The following is a 21,989-nucleotide window of genomic DNA, read 5'->3' on the forward strand; positions in this document are numbered from 1 at the left end:
AAAATGCTACAATCTATTATGAAGGATGTGATAACAGGACATTTAGAAAATAATGGTAGGATTGGGCAGAGTCAACATGGATTTATTAAAGGGAAATCAGGTTTAACAAACCTGTTGGAGTATTTTGAGGATGTAACTAGCAGAATAGATGAGGGGAACCAGTGGATGTGGTATATTTAGATTTTCAGAAAGCTTTTGATAAGATTTTGACAAAAGCAAAATTAGAGCACATGGAATTGAGGTAATATACTGGCATGGATTGAGAACTGGTCAACAGAAAACAGAAGGAAATAATAGGTCATTTTCGGGTTGGCAGCTGTGATTAATGGGCTACCGCAAGGATCAGTACTTGGGCCCCAGCTATTCACATTCTATATCAATAATTTTAGATGTGTGGATTAAATGTAGTATTTCCAAGTTTGCAGGTGACCTAGACAGGGTGGATGTCTGAGTTGTGAACCATCATGGGGGTTTGGGGAGGCTGAAGCGATTGGGCAAAAAATTTGGCAGATGGAATACAACGTGAAGAAATGAGAGTGTAACCACTCTGATAGGAAGAGTGGAAATATAGCACATTTCTTAATGATGGGAGGCTGGAAAGTGTTGAACTTCAAAGGGATTTGCGTGTCCATGAGTCACTGAAAGCTAACATGCAGGTACAGCAAGTAGTATGTTGGCCTTTCTTACAGGAGGATTTGAGTACAGGAGTAAAGATGTGTCACTGCAATTATATAGAGCCTTGGTCAGACTGCACCTGGAATAGTCTGTGAAGTTTTGGTCTCCTTACCTAAGGAAAGATATACTTGCCATAGAGGGAGTGCAGTGAAGGCTCACTAAATTAATCACTAAGATGAAAGCAAAATACTGCAGAGTTTGGAAATCTGAAATAAAAAATTCTGGAAAAACTCAGCAGATCTGGCAGCCTCTGTTGGGGAGAGAAACAAAGTTGATGTTTCGAGTCTGTACAACTCTTCAGTTGGGGGAGATGAGGTGGGGTGTAGGTTTTAAGGCGAGAGAGGTAAGGAGGAGGAGAGGTTTAAGGAAAGAATTTGAGTTTGGGCCTTTTGCAGCTGAAGGCACGCTGTCAGTGGTGGAGTGAGGGATGTCAAGGGATGCTTAAGTGGCTAGAATGGAGCAATATAGGGATCCCAGAGGGTTGAGAGTCTGGAGGAGGGTGCACAGGGAAGAGAAAAACCATGGAGAAGTTTGAAACCAAGGATGAGAACTTTGAAAATATATTTCATATCTTCTCCTCAGGTGGCTGGTGGGTTGGATTGATAAATGTAAGAGTCCTGACTTGACGATCACAACCAGATGGGATTGTTCCTTCGTTGTGTCCTGCTTCTTGGAAAGGTCCTAAGTCGGGTACCATGCACTCAAGATCTTACAGCCACTCACTAGGGGAGCAGCTGAGGCAGTTTCCCATTACCTTCCTCATGGCTGTTACCTTTGAGCTGTCAGGTTCCCCACGGACCCCACCACCCCCCCACCCCCCCCCACGATGCTGGGGGCGGAGGAAGGGGTCACAACACCTTTCTGACTCCCTGCCCCCCCTCCAGCGCACGTGGACCCAGCCTTAGTGTTCCTGAAGTATGTCCATATTGGATCTAAACCCTTCAACTTCTGGCTTGTTTTTTTTTTTTGCACGTTAGTATTTGGAAGAACTTAACTGTTGCAGATATTTTCCTGTCCTAATGACAACATTTCCCTTATTGATTGAAGATAGAAGCGTCCATGATTCTCTCTTTATCCTCAATTACAGCTTGCAGTAGCAAACAACAGGATCATCACTCTACAGGAAGAGACCGAACGAATAAAACAAGAAAATGCTTATTACTCTGACTCGACTCGAAAGAAGATGGAAGTAGGTATAATGGGAGGGAATCAGTGCCTTGTCTGTGAAAGTTAGCGTTCGAATCAAAGTCCCACTTAGAAAACCTTTCTTTAAAAGAAAGGAAATGAATTTCAACAATAGCCCCAGCATTTATATAGCGTCCTTCGTATGGTAAGATGTGTCTCAGAAATATAAAGCAGACAAAATTTGGCACGTTGTCATATTGAGACAGGCAATCAAAAGTGTGGTCGAAGAGGTTGGTTTTTAAAGAGTGACTTTAAAGGAGCAGAGAGGTGTTGGAAGGATATTCCAGAGTTTAGGGCAGGGGCATCCAGAGACATTGGTTGATCAAGAGTTGCACCAGAAGTAACTGTCCTGTTTGAGGTGGAATTGCTTTAATGGCAGAGTTTTTATGATGACAGAATCAGAGAATAGTTACAGCTCAGAAACAGGCTGTTCGGCCCCTCACTATTAGAACAACTCGTCCTGTTTCCCCCTCCTTTCCCCATAGCCCTGCAAATTTTTTCTCTTCAGATAATTAGCCAGTTCCCTTTTGAAAGTCATGATTGATTGTGTCCACCCTTCTCACTATCAGGCAGATCCTCACCACTGGCTGCATTCTAAAAATAAAACCTTTCCTTGTGTTGCCTGTGGTTCTTTTGCCAATCACCTTAAATCAGTGTCCTCTGGCTCTGGACTGTTTGCCAATGGGAACAGTTTCTCCCTACTCTATCCAGACTCCTCCTCATCTTGAACATCTATCAAATCTTCTCTCGCCCTTCAAATCTCCACTACACCTCATTCAGCCTTGCGAGGGAGTGAGAATGGTCAGTATCCCACATTGGCAGGTTCCTGCTTCAGGTTGAAGTTCCAGCACAGAAGGAAGGAGAGTTTTTTGCCATACTCGCAGCAGGCGATTAGAGAGCAGCCTTGGCCAAGGCAGCTACAAGCTACACTAGGGTGACTGTCTACTGACTGAATAAATTACAGTGACCAATTGCTCAGATAAGTTAATGCATCTCTATTATATTCATTCAGATTAAACCATTTGACTGCTGGTAATTTTTTCTCTGCTGCTGCTACAGACCTGTCTGGAAACTAGTTTAAGATGAAGGAACTGAGGACATCCTGGCTAAGTTTGCGGATGATACAAAAATAGGTGGAGGGACAGGTAGTATTGAGTAGGTGGGAAGGCTGCAGAAGGATTTGGACAGGTTAGGAGAATGGGCATAGAATGGCAGATGGAATACAACGTGGGGAAGTGTGAGGTCATGCACTTTGGTTGGAAGAATAGAGGCATAGACTATTTTCTAAATGGGGAGAGAATTCAGAAATCTGGAGTGCAAAGGGACTTGGGAGTCCTAGTCCAGGATTCTCTTAAGGTTAACTTGCAAGTTGAGTCGGTAGTTAGGAAGGCAAATGCAATGTTGGCATTTATTTTGAGAGGACTAGAATATAAAAGCAGGGATGTGCTGCTGAGGCTTTATAAGGCTCTGGTCAGACCATATTTAGAATATTGTGAGCAATTTTGGGCCCCATATCTCAGGAAGGATGTTCTGGCCCTGGAGAGGGTCCAGAGGAGGTTCACGAGAACGATCTCAGGAATGAAAGGCTTAACATATGAGGAACGTTTGAAGACTCTGGGTTTATATCCAATGGAGTTTAGAAGGATGAGGGGGGATCTGACTGAAACTTACAGAATACTGCAAGGTCTGGATAGAGTGGACATGGGGAAGATGTTTCCATTAGTAGGAGAAACTAGGACCTGAGGGCACAGCCTCAGAGTAAAGGGAAGACCTTTTAGAAGAGAGATGAGGAGAAACTTCTTTAGCCAGAGAGTGGTGAATCTATGGAATTCATTGCCACAGAAGGCTGTGGAGACCAGGTCATTGAGTGTATTTAAGACCGAGATAGATAGATGGTAAGGGGATCAAAGGTTATGGGGATAAGGCGGGAGAATGGGGTTGAGAAATTTATCAGCCATGATTGAATGGCGGAACAGACTCGATGGGCCGAATGGCCTAATTTCTGCTCCTATGTCTTATGGTCTTAATTACACACACTACTTGCCCCATCTAGGGATGAAAAGCAGAAGGCCCAGAGTCAATGATTAACTTGCTGATTTCTTTAACCTGTGTGTCTAATTGTGATGTGTGCCAATAAACAGTAATTTACTGAAATGATTTTGTACATCTCCGGGTATATTTTTACGTGCTGGATCTTGTTGGAACAAATAGGCTTTAATGACATGTACTGTTAACTCGAGTTTGTATCAGTCCGGACTCTTGAACAGCACAATAACTGTTAAAGCAATTCTAATCGGCCTGCCTGGCCCAGAAAGGGGAAGGGTTTAAACTGTGGAGCCTCATTCCATGAGATTATACTGATGTCAAATTTGGTTCCTCCACCCCACCCCGGTCTCATGCATGTGCAGGGCTCACCTCTCCCCCGCTGCCCACCGACCCCCACCCACCCCCTTCTCTTTCTGTACCTGACTGGACTCTAATTCACCTGATTTTCCTCTTTCTTTCTTTCTCGATCCCTTAAATCTCATTGGTTGAAGGGAGATGCTGTTGGCCCCATCGTTCACCGAGGTTCCAGACGTCCGGCTGTCCGCTCACACTCCCAACAGGCTACAGAGTCAAATATTTTGGAGATAAACAGGGAAAGAGCCTGACGAAGGGAGCACACTGAGATGCCTCATTTCCAGCAAGATTCAGAGCATTCTCCCTGATGCTGTTGCTGTCTGTAATTAGTATATAGTTTTAAGGTCTCTGCTGTGTTGATTAGTATGAACCTAGTTCTAGCAAAACTCTCAACGAAACCAATGTTGAAAGAAATTGGCTGTGCGTCAGACGATGGACGTTTTAGCGTCTGCTGGTAATAAGAGAATGTGGCACTTTTTCATCCTATTATATACAGTGACAAAATTGGCGAATTTTGTAAGTTGAAATGGGTTTCTTTTTTTAGCAGGTGGGGAAGCTGGATGGAAATGCTGAGGGACAGGCACATAGACAGTCCCGCCAGGGGACAGACGACTCTCACAGCGAAGCCAGGAAACAACTCAAGGAGGAAACTCAGCTCAGGCTGGTAGGTCACTGCAATGTGGCCAGAATCATATGTGCATATGAATTAGGAGCAGGAGTAGGCCATTCAGCCCCTCGAGCCTGCTCCACCGTTTGATAAGATCAAGGCTGTTCTGATTGTGGCCTCAACTCTACACTCTGCCTACCCCCCTATACTCTTTTATCCTCCTTGTCGGGCAAGAATTTATCTAACTCTGCCTTAAAACTATGCGATGACCCTGCCTCCACTACTCTCTGGGGAAGAGAGAGAGTTCCACAGACTAATGACCTGAGGGGACAAAATCCTTCTCGTCTCCATCTTAAATGGGAGACCTCTTATTTTTAATCTGCGTCCCTTAGTTCTAGCCCCGGCCACAAGGGGAAACATCCCATCAATTGTTGGTCCCTGCCCGGTCTCTACCTGAGGAATTCGGCTCATCCCACTTTTTTCTCTTCAGATAATTATCTAATTTTCAATTGAATCTGCCTCTGCCACACTCTTAGGCAGTCTTTTCCAATCCTAACCCTAACCTGGTGTATGCACGAGGGTAAAGAAGAAATGCTTTTAGTCTAGAGTTTTCAGTGTAAGAGTTTAGAGGAATGAGAGGTGATCTTATTGAAACATAAGATTCTAAGGGGGTTTGTTGAGGTAGATGCTAAGATGATGTATCCCTTTGTCAGGGAGTCTAGAACTTGGCGGGGGGGGTGGCATTTAAAATCGAAATGAGGAATTTCTTCTCTCGGGGAGTCATTAGTGTTTGGAATTCTCACCCCTCCCAATCCCAAGGGAGCATTGCATATATTCAAAGGTGAGTTAACAGATTTACGATAGACAGGGGAGTCAAGGGTTACAGAGTCAGAAGGAAAGTGGAGTTAAGGCTGTGTCAGATCAGCCCATGATCTTATTTACTGGTGGAGCAGGCTTGATGGGCTGAATGGGCCCACTCCTGCACCTGTTCCTTTGTGATCTGTTTCACTGTTGGTTGTTCTTACCCTGCTCGTGTTGAATTCACCTGGTTTGCCAGTGGGGGTTTCATAAACTGCGCATTACCCTGTGTGAGGTTGTTATTTTTTTTTTATTTAAATTCATTCTCCAAATGGGTGTGCCTCTGGCAATTTAGTGTTCATCTTTAGCTGCCGAGAGGATCCATTGAATAAACTGAGTGGCCTGTGAGGCCATTTCAGAGAACAAACCGGAATCAGATTCACACCAGACGAGGTGAGGTGAGCTTATCCTCCTTTTTTAAAGGGACTTGGGTGGACGTGTGTGTGTGTTCATTTTTTCCTGATAGCACTTTTTTCATTTCGACTTTTTTTAATAAGTGAATTTAAGTCTCTGGATTACTAGCCTAGTAACATAACCTTACGTAGTCACCCTCAATGTAATAACTTGTTTAAAAAGCTTCTGTTCCATTTTTAGCTACAGGAAGCTACGCTCTTGCGTACAAGATAATTTTGTAATTTGTGTTCTGTGGGTTAGGAACTTGACAAAACGATGGAAGGGGAAGATAATTTTGCATGTAGTCTGGGATTCACAGCACTAATAGTAATTTTCATGGTGACGGGGGGCTTTCAGGGATATATTTATGAAATGATCAAGTGGTAATTACTTTGTACAGTGAAATGTGTTAGCAAGCACTTTGACTGGTTTCTGCTGGCTTGCACGCAGGGTGGTGTGGGGGTGGATCGGTAAACAGGGCAGAGATTTCAGATAATTGGCAAAAGAACTGGAGGGGGAGATGAGAATTCTTCTTTCTCCCCCCCACTCAAGCAAATGTTGCACTGGAACGCAACGCCTGAAAGGGTGGTTGAAGCAGATTCAATAATAACTTTCAGGAACTCATTAAGGCTCCTTAGGCAACGCCTTCTAAACCCACGACCGCTATCATCTAGAAGGACAAGGGCAGCAGATAGATGGGAACACCACCACCTGCAAGTTCCCCTCCAAATCACTCACCATCCTGACTTGGAAGTATATCGGCCGTTCCTTCACTGTCGCTGGGTCAAAATTCTGGAACCACCCCCCACTCTCTACCATGTGGACTGCAGCGGTTCAAGAAGGCAGTTCACCACCACCACCTCATGGCCAGTGACAACCACATCCCACGAATGAATATAAAAAAAAAAGGAAATGGGGTAAATACTTGAAGGAAGAAAATTGGATGTTTATGGGGAAAGAATGGGGGCAGAATAGGACCAACTGGAGACCTCCTTCAAAGAGACAGCATAGCCACAAACGGGCCTTTTGGCTTCTCTCCCTGTGCTGTACCAACGTAGCTTAAATACCTGCTGAAGAACTGGTATTGGTTTAGGAGGAAGAATTTAAACTCTGTGTCTGTGTCGTTTAGGACGTTGAAAAAGAGCTGGAGGTTCAGATTGGTATGAAACAGGAGATGGAACTAGCCATGAAAATGCTGGAAAAGGACATCTGTGACAAGCAAGATGTGTTGGTAACATTTAGACAGCAACTGGATGATGTCCAGGCACTCAACCATGAACTCTCCCAAAAGGTTCAGGTAAGAAAAGGAAAGAGACAATAGTTCAAGAACTTCCATTTTATATGGTGCCTTTCATGTAGTAGCTGCTTCACAGGAGCGGTTATCAAACAAAATTTTGCACCGAGCCGGAAGGAGGTGTTGGGACTGGTGACAAGAAGTCTGGTCAAAGAGGTAGGTTTTAAGGATGGTTTTAAAGGAGGAGGAGAGATGGAGGTGTTCAGTGAGGGAAATGCAGAGCTCGGGACCCAGGCAACTGAAGTCACGGCCCCCAATGGTGGAGCGATCAAAATCTAAGACATGCAAGAGGCCAGAATTGGAGGAGCATAGAGATCTCGGAGGGTTGTAGGGCTGGAGACGGTTTCAGAGGTGGGGAGGGATTGAAAACAGGAGGATTTCACACCTGAAGTGTTGCAGGATCAGGTCAACAGGTGCAAGGGGTGATGGGTGAACATTCGTCAGCATACCACAAGCTAAGTAAAGTGTGGAATAAAAGGAAAGCAATTTATCTTTTAGGTTCATGAAACAATGAGATAGCCTGGCAGCACATGTCTGTATGTTCTTACAAGCAACTCTCATCAATCACTGCATTCTTGATAAAAGAATTGCTCACTTAGTGACCCCGCCACCCCTTGAGGAGAGGTCAGTAGTCTCTCTTTACAGGTTAGGAGTGCTCCAAGTTGGAACAGCTGATACAAAAAGAGACCATTGACCCTATTTCACTCATTCAGTTAAATCACAGCCAATCTGAATCTCAACGCCATCTAACTGCCTTGATTCTGTAATCTTTTAACACCTGTAACCCAACGAAAAATCCATTAGTCTGCTTTGAAAGTTTCAGTTAACCTGCAGGATAGTCATCTTGACAGATCTGAGATACTTGGCTTGTGACGAACAGATGTGCTGAGGTAGGGCAAGAATTATCTTTGCTGTTTCCCCTCCCAACCCCAGATCAGATATTGATTCCTGAAACCCTTCACATTGGGAAGCAATACTGTCTCAGTTCAAAGTCCCTCTCAATTCATTGATCCAAATTTTTCAGTGCAAAAATAAAAGATTGGCATTAATATTTTTGTCCATTTTGTCTTTTGAGGAGGCACAAAACAAGTGTTATTTCTTACTGTCCTTGTAAGCCCTCCTCCACTTTTTAGTCTTAATAAATGGACTGTTCCCAATGAATTAATCCAAACACCACCTCCCATTACTGTAATGCACTAGCAGACTATGGCCACAAGAGGCTTTAGTCTTAATAAATGGACTGTTCCCAATGAATTAATCCAAACACCACCTCCCATTACTGTAATGCACTAGCAGGCTATGGCCACAAGAGGCTTTAGTCTTAATAAGTGGACTGTTCCCAATGAATTAATCCAAACACCACCACCCATTACTGTAATGCACTAGCAGACTATGGCCACAAGAGGCTTTAGTCTTAATAAATGGACTGTTCCCAATGAATTAATCCAAACACCACCTCCCATTACTGTAATGCACTAGCAGACTATGGCCACAAGAGGCTTTAGTCTTAATAAATGGACTGTTCCCAATGAATTAATCCAAACACCACCTCCCATTACTGTAATGCACTAGCAGACTATGGCCACAAGAGGCTTTAGTCTTAATAAATGGACTGTTCCCAATGAATTAATCCAAACACCACCTCCCATTACTGTAATGTACTAGCAGACTGTGGCCACAAGAGGCTTTGCTCAGCAGAGGCTAGAATCCAATTTAGTATTTTGTTTATTTTCCAATTTTCTTTCTACTGATGATAAACCCTAGGCCTCATATTGCCCTCCCTAACAGCACTGTGGGTGCACCTACATCACGTGGACTGCAGCGGTTCAAGAAGGCGGCTCACCACCACCTTCTCAAGGGGCAACTAGGGATAGGCAATAAATGCTGGCCCAGCCAGTGACACCCACATCCAGTGGAGTGGGAGTGAAGAGGGGGTGGGAGTGGGGGCGGGGAGAGTAATAAATCCAAGTGGACTTTGTGCTTAGTGTCTGTGGAGCAGCGGTATTTTGGCCAATGTATTGGAGTGGGCAGGACCTGGGTAGACCTCGCAGCAAGCAGTCTATCTTACAGAAAACAGTGTCTATTTAGAATAAGTATAGATAACGCTGGAAATACTCAGGCAGCATCTGTGGAGAGCGAGACGGTTAATGTTTCAGTCTGTGAGCTCATCGCTGGAACAAGTTGGAAATGTCGTCTGATTTTAAGCCCGTGAAGGTGGGGGAGGAAGTTGGTGAAGAACAAAAGGGAAGAACAAAATAGGACAGGAGAGAGTCAATGGCGAGAGTTGGTGCAGGGCCAAAGAGAGTGGGAATGGGACAAGTAAAGAAACAAAAGATGTGGCTAGAGGTGGTGTAAATGGCAGAATAATGAGCAACTGCTGCTCGAAAGCAAAAACAAGGGAAAAATGAGATGAAAATCAAAACCTGAAGAGTAAAAGGAAACAAAATGGGGGCAGGGATTATGATCGGTTAAATTCAGTGTTGAGTCCAGAAGGCTGTAAAGTGCCCAATCAAAAGGTGAGGTGCTGTTCCTCAAGCTTGTGTTGAGTTTCACTGGAATGTTGCAGGAGGCGGAGGACAGAGAGGTCAGAGTGAAAGGTGACCAGAGTCTCAGCATCACGCTTGTGGCCTGAACAGAGGTGGACACTGAGCAGTGAAAACCATCTGATAAATTGCAAGAAGTGTATGTAAATCATTGCTTAACCTGGAATGTATCTGTAGTTTTTTAAAAAAAGAAAAGCAATTTCTACATAACAGCAGTCGGTGCAGAGTAGTTACATTACACAGATGAAGTTGTAGAATCAGTTGCAGTCATTTCCAGCAGTGTAGTGTAGTCTCTGGGTGTGATTGACTGGGGAAATGTCCCAATCATTCCTGTTCTGGCTGGGAATGTATTGCAGCCTTTTTAATTTTAAGCAAAAAGGGACTTTGAATTATCAGCTGTCGATTTTACTGTGACCAAACAAGTTGGGGAGTTTCTCTTTTTTTTTATTTTAAATTGTGATTTCTTTTACATGCTACAGGGCTCTGATAATGTGATTAGACAGAAGAATGAAATCATTGCTCGTTTGGAGGAGAAGGCTAACCAGATGAGCTGTACCATTAAGCAAATGGAACAAAGGTAAATGATCACAGTGTGTGTGTTCTGTTTGCAGCTTCGTCGCTAAGTGACTTTCAGCCTGTACTTCGGACTCCAGGTGCTCTGAATGCACCGTTTCACATTTTGACTAACTTGCCTGCGTCTAAACATGAACGTTTCGATAGGCAAAGCAGGAGTTGGGTGGTTTTCCCACTTGGGAATGCTAGCTTCAATAATAGGAGCTCAAGTAATTCCACGTGGAATAATCACCAGGGCTAGTAATCTGTTTATTTGAAAAAAAACAAACCTGTGCACCAATTGGTGCATGGAATGTTTTTAATACTTGCCTACGTTTCTCTCTGTCCCTCTTCCGCTTCTTTGACAGCTGCAATTGAAGAGTGAAAAGATATCACCGCACCAAGAGGAGGTGCGGTACAGATTCATTTGCCCTAGTTTGTTTTATTTTATTGCTCCCCACCCCGTCATCATGCCTGCAGCCAAGAACATGGCCCATACTAGGTGCCTTACTGACACTCCCAAGTCCCACCTTACCTCGCTTGTGCTTGGATGTGACAGAGCGTCCATTGCTGTGTCATCAGCATTGCCTGAATCCAAGAAATGACTTCTCAAGTTAATGGATTTTCCTATCCCAGTATGGGAATGGCGTAAACTTACATGCTCCTGAGTCTGGTGGGGTCACAAGGGAGAGGGGTTCTGGATGTGTTACTGTTGCATTCAAAAGATGAAATATGACAGTGGGCTAGGAAAGATGTAACAAAGTTCAGTGATTACATTTGGCTAAAAGGAAGCAAAATAAATGACCTTCCCTTCAACAGCAACAGTATTTTGTCTAATTCTTATTTCCCTTTTTTTTGGAATGCTTTCACAAGTAGACAGTTTTCCAATTCCAGATTGCAGCCTAGATTTCTCATTGGTAACTCACACGGAATCAGACAACACATAAGGGAGGCCTTTTGGCCCATTGTGTCTGTGTTGGCTCTTCTTGAAAGAGGTATCCGATTTAATCCCAGTCTTTCCTCACCCTACCTGCTCGTTTCCCATCTCCCTGCGAATCTTTCTGTCGGTACTGCGCTCGCTGTCCTGCACTTTCACTTCATTCTGCCGGCAGCAAACCAATCCTGAAAGTTGGGTGCTGCCTGAGCCAGTCCAGAATGTTGCTGGAATGAAACTTGATCGTGGCAGACTGGTGCAAACTGGGTCGAATCAGTCTAAATGTGTTCCGGTCACATAGACCCAGAGGAGACCCATCGTTTAAATGTGCACGTGTTGGTTCTCTTCAATAATGGTTTTGTTATGAGTGACATAGGCAGAATTCTCAGAGATGGGCTGCAGCGTTTTTCTGTTTGAGGAGGCTGTGAACAAGTTTTATTTTCTAATGACTGTTAGTCCTCCCTCCACCTTCAATCTTAATGGACGTGACTGTACTTGCACTCGTCCCAGTAACTTTAATCCAAACACCGCCCCCTGTTGCACTAATACACTGGGGTGTGTGCACACCAGCTTTTGCTCGTGGACAAGGAGTCGATGTGGTATTTTTTTATTGTCCAACTATTTTTCTGCTGGTAAATATGAAACTCTGGACCTCTTATCCAGACAGATCATACTTTGTTGGCCAGTAAGTTGGCAGCTGGGTGAGGCTTAGAGCAGGAATCACAACCAATCTGTTTTACCAAAAAGTCCATTTACTGAGCAAACAAAGTTTATTTAAACAGCGATAAAAACAAAAAACTGCGGATGCTGGAAATCCAAAACAAAAACAATTACCTGGAAAAACTCAGCAGGTCTGGCAGCATCGGCGGAGAAGAAAAGAGTTGACGTTTCGAGTCCTCATGACCCTTCAACAGAACTGAACAGAACAGTTCTGTTGAAGGGTCATGAGGACTCGAAACGTCAACTCTTTTCTTCTCCGCCGATGCTGCCAGACCTGCTGAGTTTTTCCAGGTAATTGTTTTTTTTTAATTTAAACAGCACTCTACAGAGTTTATTGAAAAGAGTCTCTAGGAACTACAACAAACAGAAGTCATGACTAAAACTACAGCAGCTACTCCCAATAACAGCAGGATGATTTCTCCAGCAAAATGCAGTCTGTGGAGGAGAGTAACATGATGCGTGTAACGTCAGTCCCAGTCAGCAGCGATTGGATAATGTCCCCATCAGTTTGGCCAGGAATAGTGGAGAGCTGTATGCAAATAGAGGCTTCGCAGTATTAGAACAGCAAATTGAACTTTGGAAATGTAAATCGTGTAAAATAATTTCTCCTCGCTGTTAATTCCATTCTCTTGTTCTTCCCATCACCACTCTCTCTTTATATCTCTATGCTTCCCTGTGGGAGAGGGTGGTTGGAGAGGAAACCACCTGGGGACATGTGAAGTTAATGGGGCAAAGTTGATCAGGTTTACCAGACTGACAGATGTCCGAAACACACTTAAATATCTGGGACTGCAAGTGTACAGGAGATGATGATTTAAACTGAGTGCTTAAATATAATGGAAAAACAGTATCAACCTGCAAATTTGCTAATGAAAGTGCTCTTTACTGTGTGTTTCTTTTCTTTCTCCTGTTCATTTTACTTTTTAATTTTCTTCATCATCCCGCTTCCGGTTTTTGCAATGTCTTTACCTACCTACCTACCCACCCTGCTGATGACCTTGTCTCAAAAAAAAAGTGAAAATGATTTGGTGAAACAAGCTAGGAATCTAAACCTTGCAGCTGGAAAACTGGTACAGAAACACTAGGCATCCAGAGAGAGAAGACATTCTACTAACCTGGCAACGGAGGAGCAAACCTATAAAAGTTGTGGTTACAGTTTGCAGTGAAGCATTTTTCCAATTAAAAATCAACCACAAAGAAGTTTATTATTATAGTATTTGAATAATTCATGTTTCACAGGTGGCCCTTTTTGCCACCATTTACATGGCCTGGTTTCTTTACTGGTGTGTGTGGGTGTGTGTGTGTGTGTGTGGGTGTGTGTGGTAGTGGTATGATTTCCTCAAGAATACTTCACCACCTTCAACAGAGAGCTTCCCTTTCAAAGTAGTTGTCAATTTGTTTGATTTTAAAACCGGGCCCACTTGAAGACAATTGTGACACTTGTTGTTGACTTTGGCCAATCTGATATATCATCGAACCTTAAAAAGAAATAACCAGGATTATAGAACTAAACGTGTACAGTGGATCCGTCTTATTATCATACACCTTTCACCATTATCCTCGATAAAGTTTAATCTGAAAGAGTTTTTTTTAAAAAAATCTAATTGACTTGGCGTTGTGTTGGGAATGATCTCCGGTGTTGGCAGACTTCTTGGCCAGAGTACAGCCTTGGCTGCAACGATGAAGCTTTTTTTAGCCTTCAGCTGTGGGGCAGGAGTAAAGGGCTGGGTGGTGGTTGAAGCATAGAAACACCCAATGGTTTAGGTTTAAGTGGTCTGGACTTCAGAGAGACAGAACCACCAAGACTCTCTGAATTTTCTTTTCCAGTGTTCAAGCTCAAACCTGGCTCTCTGTTTGGCCCCATGGCCAGTTGTGTTTGGCCACCTTGTTTTACCCAAATGTCACCAAGTGGACATATTGGAAGGTGTTTTGGAATGTGCCGAGCTTAGTAAAAGCTCTTCAAGGCAAGACTTTTTACCGAGAGGCGTGGGAGTGGGGCAGTGGGTTTGAATCAGATGCAGACACGCTCATAAAGCAGTGTTACCAATTTTTATTGTCTTCAGTTTATAAAGTGTAGATTAGGGATTCTCCCTGTAACACAGAATGTACAGGCGGGATAGTTCAGAAGCTTATATTTTAAAAGAAATTAAGGTGGAGGTGTTGAAGGCTGTATAGGGTCAAGTTAAATGAAATGAGTTTTGAGAATGCAGGTGAGGAGGGGTAATGCATACAGCAGTTCACTTGTTTATACTTCATGTGATTAATGCTGGGGTAATTCACAACCAGGCTTAATTTAGTAGAGTTGTCAGTCAAGCGGGTGCTTCCACTGAACTGCTGCACAGGAGGTTAATACTTTTAGACATGCGCATTAAACAGTTTGCCAATTCAGAATTCAGGCAGTTGATCTGCAATATAAAACAGTATGATGATAAGATTTCACTGTAATAATTTGGAATTGCCTCATTTGCAAATTAAAGCTGTTTGAAATTGTAATAATGTAGCCCCCCCCCCATGTACTTAAACTGGACAATCCCATTTGCCCAAATCCCATTTTGGGTAAATTCTCTTTTGTGGGATGAGGTGCCTAAACTGCTGTGTGAAATAACGTAGGAACAGGAGGAGGCCATTCAGCCCTTCAAACCTGTTCCACCATTCAATGAGATCTTGACTAAACTGTGACCTAACCAGTGCACATTTCTGGGTGTTCCAACATGACCACCTGAACTTGCAATGGGCTGATGCCAAAATGTAACCAGATTTTAACCTGCCCGTTAGAGGACCCAGAACCAAGTAGTTTATGTGGAATTAATTGTGGAATGTGTGGGACTTAAATGGTTGCCTTTCAGAGACAAACCAATTGTCAACTAATTAGGTAATGCGGGAGTTTATCGTGCAACAAATATCTGCTTTTGCACTATGCTGTCAAAATTATTTTTTATTTAAAAATATTTAGATCGAATGCATTAATGATATGTTGGCTGTTGCACCAGTCTTAAGTCTGGTGCAAAGATACGTTTATGCTGGGGGCAAAGAAATGTAAAAAAAAAAAGAATTGTTTTGTTAATTAACCATCATTATTGTGAGCTGTGTAGTAATAGATCAAAATAAACACTTGGAAAGAAAACCTCCTCTCTGCCTGAATCCTCTTTCCTTTTGCGAGACTGTATTTGTTTTTTGTTTTTTTTGTTGTTTCTAACCATCATTGAGTTTTTTTTTTGTTTTGTTTAAACTTGATCTTTTCCCACTCCCTGCACCCTCCCACCTCCACCTCGACCCCCTCTACCTCCACCATGGCCTTTTTGTTTTACCACAAACTCATCTGGCTCAAATCCCAGATTGCGACAGACGCAGAATAACTGGCACTCGGCTGAGGAAGCCAACTATCTCTTCAAGCAGGAGTTTGGCGAGAAGATCGTCAGTTTGCAGAATGAGGTGGATCTGCTCAGCAAGCAACGGTAGGTGACCACGTGACTGCACTGTCGGTTGGGCAGAGAGTGAAACCGCAGGAGCATAGCTTAGTGCAAATTGGTGAGTTCTTATCTGGACAATCCAGTTCACTTGCTCCATGGAAAATTGAGAAAACAGGAAATTGGAGTTGGCCATTTGGCCCCATTCATAGCTGATGATCTAGCTCAACACCCCCTTCCTGCACTATCCCCATATTCCTTAATTGTCATAGTGCCCAAAAATCTTTTGACCTCTCGAATATACTCGATGATCGAGCATCCACAGGGTTAGAGAATTCAAAAGATTCATAGCACTTTGAGTAAAGACATTTTCTCCTCATCTCGGTTCTAAATGGTCCACCCTGTAGAATGCTGCAAGGTCTGGGCATTTTGTTATATGGCTCTCTCTGATGGGGAGGTGTAAACACACAACAGAAAGATGGCAACAAGGCTGGGATGGAATTCATTTGAGAAATTGAGGACTGAAGAACATTGTGACATTTTTAGATCACCTAAAGCTCATTTGGAGTAAGGTTGAGCAATTTGAAAGATTGCTGTGTGTACACATTGTGTTTGGGCACAAGCTGAGCCAGAGCAAATTCCTCAAGTTGAGAAAGAGGCATTAATGATCATTTATGGTGTTACAAAGTTCCACAAATGTGTATGGTAGAAAGTTCACTTTGTTAACCGACCGCCAAGCCCTTTATGATCATATTTGGTTCAAAGAAGGGAGGACCATACCTAACAGCAGCACAGCTTCAGAGAGGTGTGTTGATTTTGATGGTTCATCAGTACGATATTAAATATTGTAAGTCAGCAGGTCATAAAATGTAGACGTTCTTTTGAGTTTTCCTGTGAAGTCTGATGCATTTTTAGCCACTGAATAACCTGCAAATTACTTTAACATACACAACTGACATGCCAATGTCTGCCAGGGAAATCAGGGATGAAACGCGCAAGGATGTGGTGCTCAGTAAAGTTCCCAGTTTAGGCCAGCCAATCATGACACAAGAGTGTGATGAGAAATTTCAGGAGTATTTCACACGTAGAAATAAACTCTGTAGATCAAGGCTGTCTCCTGTGGGGTTTAAGAGGCATTACTCTGCCAAGGTTTAGAGATTGTTAGAGGAACTTCAAGAGCACACAGGGACAGTCCATATGAAAGCAATAGCAAGAGCTACTTTTGGTATCCAAAGGTAGTTGGAGATATTGAAGAGTTGGTGAATTAAGTTGTGGTGTGTGTCAATGAGAAATGATCGAATCAGGGTTCATTTCATTCCATGAGCAATGGGCAAACGCCAGAAAACCATGAGAATGCGTACATGTCAATTTCTTGAAGGGGAAGAGCATCTTGGCTTTGCTCGATAGTTACAGCAAGTGGCTATTTAGGGAAAGATGCAAATGTATTGGAAGCAGTTCAGAGAAGGTTTACTAGATTAATACTGGGAATGGGCGGGTTGTCTTATGAGGGTTGGACAGACTAGTTTTGTATCTGCTGGAGTTTAGAGTGTAAGAGGCAACTTGATTGAAACATATGAGATCCTGAGGGGTTTTGACAGGGTGGCTGTGAAGAGGATGTTTCCCTTTGTGGGAAAATCTAGAACTAGGGGTCATTGTTTAAAAATAAGAGGGTCACCCATTTAAGACCAATGAGGAAAAATTTTTTGAGGGTTGAGAGACTTTAGAATTCTCTTCCTCAAAAGGTGGTTGAGGCAGAGTCCTTGAATATCTTTTAAGGCAGAAGTAGATAGATTCTTGATAAGCAAGGAGGTGGAAGGTTAGCGTGAGGTGGGCAGGAATGTGAAGTTGAGGTTAAAATTAGGTCAGCAATTATCTTATTGAATGGTGGAGCTGGCTTGGTGGATAGAGAGTGGCCGACTCCTGCTAATTTGTATGTTCATAAGTGGTTAAATGTTGAGCCTGTGCCGTTAGTTATGAGAAGAGTTTGGATAGACTGGGGTTATTTTCCCTGGAGCAGAGGAGATTGAGGGGGGTCAGGATTGAAGTGTATAAAATTGAGGGGCATAGATAGGGTAGACAGGAAGGAACTTTTCCCCTTGTTGGAGGGATCAATAACCAGGGAGCATAGATTTAAGGTAAGGGGCAGGAGGTTTAGAGGGGATGTGAGGAAGAATTTTTTCACCCAGAGGGTGGTGGGAATCTGGAACTCACAGCCTGAAAGGGTGGTAGAGGCAGAAACCCTCATAACATTTAAGAAGTATTTGGATGTGCACTTGCGATGCCATGGCATACAAGGCTGTGGGCCTGGTGCTGGAAAATGGGATTAGAATAGTTAGGTACTTGTTTGACCAGCGCAGACTTGATGGGCCGAAGGGCCTTTTTCTGTGTTGTAGACCTACAAATGGCACACGTGCCAAAATTGAGATTTTGAGAAGTTGGTTTACAATTTATGGATCGCCACAGGTGTCAGCTAAAGGTCCATAGTTTAGGCAGAAAAGCTTGAAATATTCAAGTAAGAGTGGAGTCAAACAAACTCCAGTATCACCCAGCATCGATTGGTGCTGCAGAAAGAAGTGTACAGATTGTGAAGCAGTATTTGCCAGGAGACAAACAAGTCAGGGACTCCGTCGTGTTTCTCTTTGATACAGGCTGGACATTTTCTATTCTCGTACAGAATAACTTGACAGTCTACAACAGGTTTCTCACTTTTTACAAGACAGTGGGTTTAAAAACTTTGTCTTGCTTTTCTCTCTCTGTCTCTTTGGTATTGATGTCAGGCTTCAGCAAAATGAAGAGGTGACATGACACACCTGGCATGAAACTTGGAGAGTTCACTGCTGGTCAGGAGATCATGGGTAATAAAACCACCCAGGTGATAAGGAGAAGTATGTGATCAGAGCTGTTGTAAAGAGACTAAGTGCATTCATATATCTAGTGAAGGTTAGAGGAGGGACTCTTGGCGCCATGTAGATCATTTTCTTGAAAGGGGAAATCTAAAAGAGAGCAAGAGATTCCTGCTGTAGTTCAGATTCTTCTGAAACTGGAAATTAGTCGGTATTACGGAATCCACCAGTCAGGGCCTTTGACTAAGACAAACCAATGTCACAGTCCCAATTATTAAGTGGTTGTCAAAGACAAAGTTCGTGTTTGACATAGTCGGACGTGTTGAGGGAGCTGAGATGAGTCAAGCCAATGGAAATGGAAGGAGCTACCCAGATAGGAAGAGAAAGAAGTTATTTTCATTATTTTTGTTAAACTAAAACTGGTGTTATGGAAATTTTTTTTTTTTGCTTGTAAATTTCTCAGATAACTAACTAGATTGCTCTTTGAGAGAGCTGACACAAACTTGATGGGCTGAGTGGTCTCCTGTTCTTTACTACCCTGGGTTGAGATGAAATAGGGTGGGAGGAATAGACATCAACATGGACCAGTTGGGCTGCATGGCCTGTCTATGTAAATTGCCATTTCAACAGCATTTCTTCATTGGTTGAGATCCCCTCTTAATTTCATAAAGGTGGTGGACAAGCACTCCAATGAGAAGCAAAGCTAGTGTGTGTTGGTGAGGCAGGTCGCAATAGTAATGCCTGGAGAAATTCAGAGTTCAACAGTTTGAGTGGTGGAGGGCAGGTACAAATCAGGATTCTGGTTTAATGCATCCAGTCTCCTCAAGTTTGCTAATAAATAAAACACCAATATAATTATTTTCCGTTATTTACATTGTTTAAATAAAATAATTGAATAATTATCAGGAGCGGCTGTTTTTTTTTAGCCAATTTAAGACGAGGAGAGATTATTTTTCAAATTGAGACTAGCTCGATGAATCCCATCTCTTCTTCTTGACCAGTCAGCATATCCTTCTATTCCTTTCCCCCTGATGTTTATCTGGCTTCCCATTAAATGTATCTGTTAACGGCTCACCTCAACCACTCCCTGTGGTAGCGAGTTCCACATTCTCACCACTCTCTCTGGGTAAAGAAGTTTCTCCTGAATTACCAAATGGATTTATTAGTGATTTATCTGGTCCCTCGCTTTGGTCACCCCCAACTATCTTCCCTATGTTTCCTGCCCACCACTGAACCCCTTCATTAATTTTAAAGACCTTATCAGGTCTCCCCTTGGTCGTCTCTCTAGAGAAAAAAGTCCCATCTTGGTTCAGTCTTTCCTCATAATTATAACCTCTCTCAGTTCAGGTATTACCACCTCCTTTTGTCGTGCAGCCGTGATAATTTTGGGTGATTCACCATTTAAAATCTTTTTTTTTCAAGAACAGAGCTTGAAAATTGTTGGCCCCAAATTTAATTCCCACTCCCTGCACCCCCAATCCCTGCCATGCCGGGCTAGATCTACACAACCCTTGGTGCGGGGGGAGTAAAATCACCATTCTCTAGTTGCATGTTGAACACCATTTTAATGGGCATGTTTTAGGTGGTGTGTGGGCCTCTCTGCCTGGGCAGCTGAGAGCCTGGTTGTGATCGAAAAGTCTGGACCTGTTGCCATCATTTGGATGTTGATGCTTTTTAAAAGCAATTTTTATGGTACGTGAGTTCTGTGCTCTGAACAATGGGTGCAGAGGCGGATGGAGACGGCAAGTGGTTTATAAAATATGTCGTCTTTTGTGTGCAAGGAAGATCAAGAGGTTCCTCACAGGGAAACTTGGACCTTTCCCACTCTGGGCCACCCACTAGCTCCCAGGACCATGACCATGCCTGCACCCTTTCTCATCTCCACCCTGGGGTCCCAATCCCAATCTGCTCACTTGACTGCTGGGGGTCCTTGTCGGTGACTTCTCCATGCTACTGTCCACCAGCCTCTGTGTCAATCCCAGTAGGTGGGAAACACAGGGAGGCCATTCAGCCCCTCGAGCATGTTCCATCATTCAGTTAGATCATGGTTGAGCTGTGTCCTAACTCAATCTGCACATCTTGATTCCGTAACCCTTATTACCCTTGCCCAACAAAAATCTATCGATCTGTCTCTATTTTGAAATTTTCAATTGATCTGCAGCCTCAACAGCTCTTTGGGGGAGAGGGTTCCAGATTCCCATTCCACGTTGTCAGGAAGCACTTCACACATCACCCCTGAATGGCCCTGGCTCCAATTTTCAGATTCTGCCCCCTTGTTCTGGATTTCGTCTTCCTCTGCTTTTCAGGCTGTTCAGTTTTTCATGCCAGTTTATCACTGTATACGTTTCACGGGCTTATTATATAAACCATGTCATTAAAAATGGTTTCTCCATCGCTCTGATTATATTCCTCTATCTTCAGCTCCCAGTTGGAAATGGGTTTAAAGGAGCAGAGACGGAGTCTGCACAACAATCCCCATCATGATAACAACTCAGAACAAGTAAAGATTCATCAGCAACAAATGGCCGATATGAAGAAGGTAAATGATCAACAAAGATGTTGAATGGGCTCAAATATTGACAAAAGCGGAATGAATCTTGAATTCGTTGCACTCTCAGGTGATCATTGATGGCCTTCCCAAGTGTAGCATGAAATGAGAGCTGGTTAGTGGTTGCAGGTTGGGTATTGTCTATAAATGTAAATCTTGTGTGCAGAGGCATGAGTGTTATGAGTTGTCATTCAACATTAAGATTGAACAAGTGGGTTAAGGTTTCTGAATTAGCAATATGCCTTTCCTTGTGTACAAACTAAATCTGTTGGTCTAATACTAAGCACAAAATTGAAAGCGACCTGAACAATGATGCAACTGAAAATTTGGAAATCTCCTAATAATGTCCAAAAGCACTTGTGGTCTTCGAACCCGGGTTCAAGCATTATCCTGGGTCTCTGGAATGTTAGTCCAGTGACAATACCACTAGGCCATTGCCTCCCCTAGTGTACCCTGTTGTTAGTGCAGACCTGGGCAGCAGTATTGGAAGGTTTGGATATTGAGTCCAGTCCATTGACAGTGGGTAGCTTTCTCCTGGATAGGGATACCATTACTGGGGTGTGGCAGCTGCACCCATCCAGGCAAGCGAGTGTCACACTCGGAGTGTTGTTTAAACGAAACCTAGCCTGTCTGTACCGTAACCAGTTTGGTGTGTGTTTTATTGGTGAAGAGCACTAGTGAGTTCAGAAGTGCAATAAAACTATAAAGATTGATGTTTAAAAACTTAATCCGTGCCTCAACCTACCGCATCTTGTAAATGGCCAAGCTAATACCTAACAAAAACAGAATTACCTGGAAAAACTCAGCAGGTCTGGCAGCATCGGCGGAGAAGAAAAAAGAGTTGACATTTCGAGTCCTCCTGACTCAGTTCTGTCGAAGGGTCATGAGGACTCGAAACGTCAACTCTTTTTTCTTCTCTGCTGATGTTGCCAGACCTGCTGAGTTTTTCCAGGTAATTTTGTTTTGGATTTCCAGCATCCGCAGTTTTTTTGTTTTTAAGCTAATACCTTAGCAGTCAAACTGCAATTGT

At 43.2% G+C, this 21,989-nt stretch overlaps 1 protein-coding gene across 7 annotated transcripts in view; it reads left to right on the plus strand.

Annotated features, from left to right (window-relative positions):
• Positions 1-21,989, plus strand: part of LOC121277022 (protein RUFY3-like) — a 66,429-nt gene that overhangs the window by 38,852 nt on the left and 5,588 nt on the right. For 4 of the 7 annotated variants that reach the window (XR_005942784.1, XM_041185889.1, XM_041185914.1 and 1 more), the window contains exons 9-14: positions 1,763-1,864; positions 4,805-4,924; positions 7,248-7,415; positions 10,435-10,532; positions 15,497-15,616; positions 20,833-20,950. Coding sequence is in view for 6 of the 7 variants with exons in the window: in XM_041185889.1 (XP_041041823.1) it covers positions 1,763-1,864; positions 4,805-4,924; positions 7,248-7,415; positions 10,435-10,532; positions 15,497-15,616; positions 20,833-20,950 (726 nt within the window). In the remaining variant the exon portion in view is untranslated. Of the gene's footprint in view, positions 1-1,762; positions 1,865-4,804; positions 4,925-7,247; positions 7,416-10,434; positions 10,533-13,176; positions 15,286-15,496; positions 15,617-20,832; positions 20,951-21,989 lie in introns of those variants that run through there. The other 3 variants (XM_041185899.1, XM_041185941.1, XM_041185931.1) reach the window with 3 other exon arrangements.

The sequence above is a fragment of the Carcharodon carcharias genome, chromosome 1 (assembly GCF_017639515.1).
Source record: "Carcharodon carcharias isolate sCarCar2 chromosome 1, sCarCar2.pri, whole genome shotgun sequence".
NCBI classification, from domain to species: Eukaryota; Metazoa; Chordata; class Chondrichthyes; order Lamniformes; family Lamnidae; genus Carcharodon; species Carcharodon carcharias.